The sequence below is a fragment of the Archocentrus centrarchus genome, chromosome 12, assembly GCF_007364275.1.
Source record: "Archocentrus centrarchus isolate MPI-CPG fArcCen1 chromosome 12, fArcCen1, whole genome shotgun sequence".
Classification (NCBI taxonomy): domain Eukaryota; kingdom Metazoa; phylum Chordata; class Actinopteri; order Cichliformes; family Cichlidae; genus Archocentrus; species Archocentrus centrarchus.
The window spans coordinates 26133326-26138257 of record NC_044357.1 but is presented as its reverse complement, the minus strand read 5'-3'; the positions used below and the strand labels follow the sequence as shown (position 1 = coordinate 26138257).

Genomic DNA, 4932 nt, shown 5'->3' with positions numbered 1-4932 from the left:
ATTTTAGAGGATTCTGACTTATTCTCATAAGGTTGGATGCAAATATGTGAATATTATCCCTATCTCACAATGGTAAACAATCCTTTTACAAAATCCTGGATCCAGATTGTGGTCCACATCACCACCAAAATTTAATCTGTTGTTCCTTTTATCACTTCCAACAACTCCAGGAATTTTCATCAAAATCGGTTCATAATTTTACAAATTATCAAACACAACCTGCCTCTACCTATCGATGGGAGAGGTAATAACGGAGAGAAAGAGAAACCATAATGAACATAACCACAAACCATGTGTCAGATTAATTTATTTTATCCATCACAAAGAACCTCGTTCTCACATAATAAAATGGGTGATTATGGAGAACAGTAACTACTTTTTTGTTTATCATAATGTGACACTTCTCAGCAACAGGCACGTTGTGAGGATTAACCAGCACTTATCACTTATTTATTTTCCTTCTGTGTTTTATTAAAAAGTAGGACAGATAAAATCCACCGTGACGTTGAGCTGTATTCAGCCCATGAGGGTGTCAGTGTTGTACTCAGGGCTTGGCCCACAGTCAGGGTCGATGTCCATGATGTGAAATCCATGACGTGTAGTAGGTGGACAGTCCTCAGTCACCCCAGCAAAACCCAGAAACATATTTCTTAGTCTTTCGTTGTTAATGCAAAGCGCCCCACCTCGTCTCTGATACTGGGTTTCAGCCCTGTTTACATCACCTATACAGGTCCAGTGTTTTCCTTGGTTTTTGGTCACACACCACTTTGAATGGTCCTTTGAAGGCATCCAACTACCCACTGGAGTATTTGTATTTATATTTTTAACTCTGTACACTTTATGTTTGGGGTCTAGACAGTAGGAAGATACCCCTCCAGCCTGGCAGCCCCAGGTCTGCACAGCAACATCACTGTCGGTTTCCTGGGCAATGGTGAAGTACAGGTCTCCAACTGCAAGAAGGACACAAAGCCTTTATCTCCTTTCCAGCTCTTACTGATTCTGACTATTACTGTACAAAAGATCAGTCTGCTGCTGCACTGCAACCTGAAACTTGTTCAGGCCCACAAAAAAAAACCTAAGCCTGAATTAGATAAGCTGAAGAGAATCAATGGATAGATAGAGAAAACACACTAACCCTATAACAGGTTACTGGTGATTGGGTGAATGTTAATGGGTTGGCCTTTAACCTGGCACCTTTACGCATACAAAGATCTCACCTGTTAAGTGTGAATCCTGTTGTTTAGAAATGCTGTAGAAGTTCTGACGTCCTCTTGATGTCAGCATTTGGAAGGTTGTGACTGGGGCAGTTTGTACCCATTTTGTTGCGTCTTTGAGCTCTCGATGAAAGTCTTCTGGAATATCATGGTCGAATGGAAAAGCTCCGATGTGCTGCAGATGTGTGCCTGGAAACGAATGAATGAGACTCACTTTCTGTGAGATTCAGATCAACCTCTGGGGTTTAAATTGTGACATGTACAGAGTTTGAACTGAGCTTATTACCAATGTGATGGAACTGATTGTAGTGGAAAGTCACACAGATGAATATCTGAGCATTTTTAAATCCACTCTCAGGCCAGAAATTGTTTTGGTCTCTCCTGAAGGGAAACTGTGGTGTGCTGTGTAAGAGCCAGACCCCAAAGCTGTTGTGTTCCAACATCAGAACCCCTGCAGACAGCAAACAGTTACACAACTGGTCATTAAATGGTAAAATGGATACTTTTTATCAAGGCACTTTACTCCTTTCACTCATGAATGACTCAATCTAATAACAATCTCAATCTCAATCATCAGTCAGCAGATTTTGTTTCCAGTATTTTGTTCATATGATGAAAGTGCAACCGTGTGTAAAAAGATACCGTCTCTACCTTTGCTGTGGCCAAACTTGTCAGTGTGTGCACTACATCCTGGAGGCTGATCACTGTAGCTGATGAAACCAAAGTTTTGTGGCTGCAAAAATGCAAAAAAAAAAATTTTTTTTAATTTTGCTTCATGTAGGTACAGTATGCACCACCCTGTCATTGTGGTATAAATATAAATAGCATCAAGGATTTCCATAATTTTATATATTAAGTCTGACACTTTAAAATTTTGTTTTAATCAGTATTGTCAGTGGATATTGCACCTTGAGGCGACTGTTTGCTGTGATTTGGCACTATATAAATAATCTTGAATTGAATTGACTAAAAAAAGCTGCTGTTAGTTGGTTCTATTATACTTTGGAGTATTATATAGTCACTGTGTGTGAAGACTCTAATACCGCCATGTCTCCATAGAGGTAAAATGTGCAGAAAGCTCACCAATGACATCACAGCATTCAAAGTTTAGTGTTTCATCTTACCGGTTATGTGTTTCATGTGTTTACCAGACCAAAGACTCTCACCATGTCTCTAACTGACTTCAAGATTGGCCTCAATGTGTTGGCCAAGGCACCGGAAGGCTCAATGAGGTTCTTATAGTTGGTTGTGCCGGGTACCATGGGCACGCTGTGACTTGAATCAACGTAAAGGTACTTCATCTCCTTTTTATATGTTTTAATTCGAGGATTTTGAGGATCTGGGATCTCCTCACCAGGTGCCTTATATAAGATGTACCTGATGACAAACAGAAACAAAATGTTAAAAGAAACAAACTCCAAGGGGTAACTGTTAACCTGTTTAATAGAGCAGCTCATCCAACGCACTCTCACCTCATTACACACTGACATTTGGTTTAAAACCCATTCTTGGATTCCCAGGGAACACTCTTAGCATCATTTTCCAAAATGAGAAACAACAAAAACCTAAAAGGGTCCTCACTGGGAACCAGCTGGGACCATAGCTGCCACAGGGATTTAACCTTTAACCAGAATAACCACACTCCTGTTCAGGACTTATTGCTCTTCATTTTACTTTTTAATTTTTGACTTTACCTTTGCTGTCACTGTCTAGTTAAAAAATGGGTAAGTTAAAATGCCCAGACTGATATTAAACACTCATATCTGTTTCAGATGATGAAACACTGCTATTGATCTTCAGTGGGCTGTCCTGCACATTGAAAAATGAGGCTCAAAGGGTACCTACAGCATTACAGTGTGAATACATTTGGATTTTACCAACACTCAGTATGTGATGAGTTGAGAGTGAGACCAAATGAATCTAATTAAGTGTTTCTTCACCAGTCCACTTCCCCATTGTTGTTATCTCTGCAGGTCACTGTGGCCTCAGAGCTCCAGCAACACAGAGTGAGAGTCAGCACGAGCCTCCACATCCTGAAACACACCTGGAACACCCACAGCACATCAGCCTGCACCTTTCAGACATTTCATACTTACAATAACTCATCACAAATCAGAAAAGTGTCATTTAAAAAGGATTTTACAGGATTGTCATCATCCTTTGAAGCATCATTAATGTGAATTTATTCAGAATTGGAAACAAATGTGCATTACTAACTGCCATTCTCGCACACATTCATACATTATAAATTAAATCCTTTCTAATAATGGACAGTCACACTCTGAAGGATGCATCAGGACAATCTGGAGTTTAGCATCGTGTGCAAGGATATTTAGGCATGCAGACTGGAGAATCCCAGTCCTCCTAAGCCCTGTGTCAAATATGAGCAAGTTCTACTCTACAGACTGCAAATATTGGGGTACATGAATGATTAACTGAAGGATTCATCCAATAAAACTGTACTGGAATCAGTCCTGGACTAAACTCAAACTTCTCAGTACCTGGACCTTTCCCTCCCTGTCCACACATCAGGAGCAGTGAAGCAGCCTACCTTCCTCAGCTTCAGTTGTCTCAGTCTTTCAGACAGAGTGTGATCTTCTCCTCAGCTCTGTCCACCTCTCTTTCCACATTTATCTCTTCCCCCCCTCACTTAAATCCTGGCATCCTGGACAATAATCGTCATATAACCTTGTGCAGTTAACATCTGAACTTTGTCCCTCACAAACAAACTGAACTAACGTGCAGCTTTATTTGTTTGTTATCTCTCTACATGCACAGTACAGAGGCTGGGTGCAAATTAAAGGGGGCTTCATGTCCTGCCAAAGGAGGTCAGAATTTTAGTTCATCCAAACTCCCATCAGCTCCAGCTGTAATTTTAATGCATTCGTGCAGTTTATGACCTTACTCTCACCTCCATGATACCCTGCAGCCACTGCCTGTAAATGAGTTGGTAAAAATTTAAAGTATTTGTGCCATCCTATTCTGCCTAAAGGACTCATGAGGCTAATGGTAAATAATTATCATTTAACACATAACCAGATCCCTGATCTGTTTGAAGTGGTTACTGTTTCCTTTTACATAACTCCTGCATGTATTTAACCTCATTCTTTGTTATAATCCAACCACCTATCAGAGTCTCTTTTCTAAGCAAACTCTTATTTAATCACAGAGGAGATGCTCTGTGCATAAGTCAGGTGTCTGAAGTTCTCAGGAATTGGATGGATTTCTGAAATATGTAAAATATTCTTTGCTTCACACCCACTGCTTTCATTTTCTCATTGCTTACACAGATGAGGGATAAAAGGTAAGGAGTGCTCGTTTTCACTTTGCCTTTGAAAACAGGCCTGACGACTCACCAGTGTTTTTCTTCCATTTAAAGCAGATGATCCACAGTGTTTTAATAACACATTTATATTTTGTCATAGTTTTCAAAAATATTAGAAAAAGTTATTTACAAAAGGGTTCTTTTTCATTGAAATTATAATTCTGTTCTTTATGAACACCAGTTTCTGTTTTTTTTAAATCGCTTAATTCAATTCAATTCAATTCAATTTTATTTATATAGCGCCAAATCACAACAAACAGTCGCCTCAAGGCGCTTTGTATTGTGGGTAAAGACCCTACAATAATACAGAGAAAACCCAACAGTCAAAACGACCCCCTATGAGCAGCATTTGGTGACAGTGGGAAGGAAAAACTCCCTTTTAACAGGAAGAAA

General features: G+C 39.7%; 1 protein-coding gene across 1 annotated transcript; it reads right to left on the bottom strand.

Moving 5' to 3' along the window:
- Positions 1–301: 301 nt before the first annotated feature.
- Positions 302–3874, bottom strand: LOC115789645 (plancitoxin-1-like). Its single transcript, XM_030743148.1, has 7 exons — positions 3766–3874; positions 3155–3258; positions 2381–2591; positions 1866–1947; positions 1501–1665; positions 1218–1403; positions 302–950 (listed from the first exon to the last, which is right to left on the bottom strand). Exons 2-7 carry the CDS (start codon positions 3244–3246, stop codon positions 517–519), a joined length of 1170 nt encoding a protein of 389 aa, XP_030599008.1. The 5' UTR covers positions 3247–3258; positions 3766–3874; the 3' UTR covers positions 302–516.
- Between the last annotated feature and the right edge of the window lie 1058 nt (positions 3875–4932).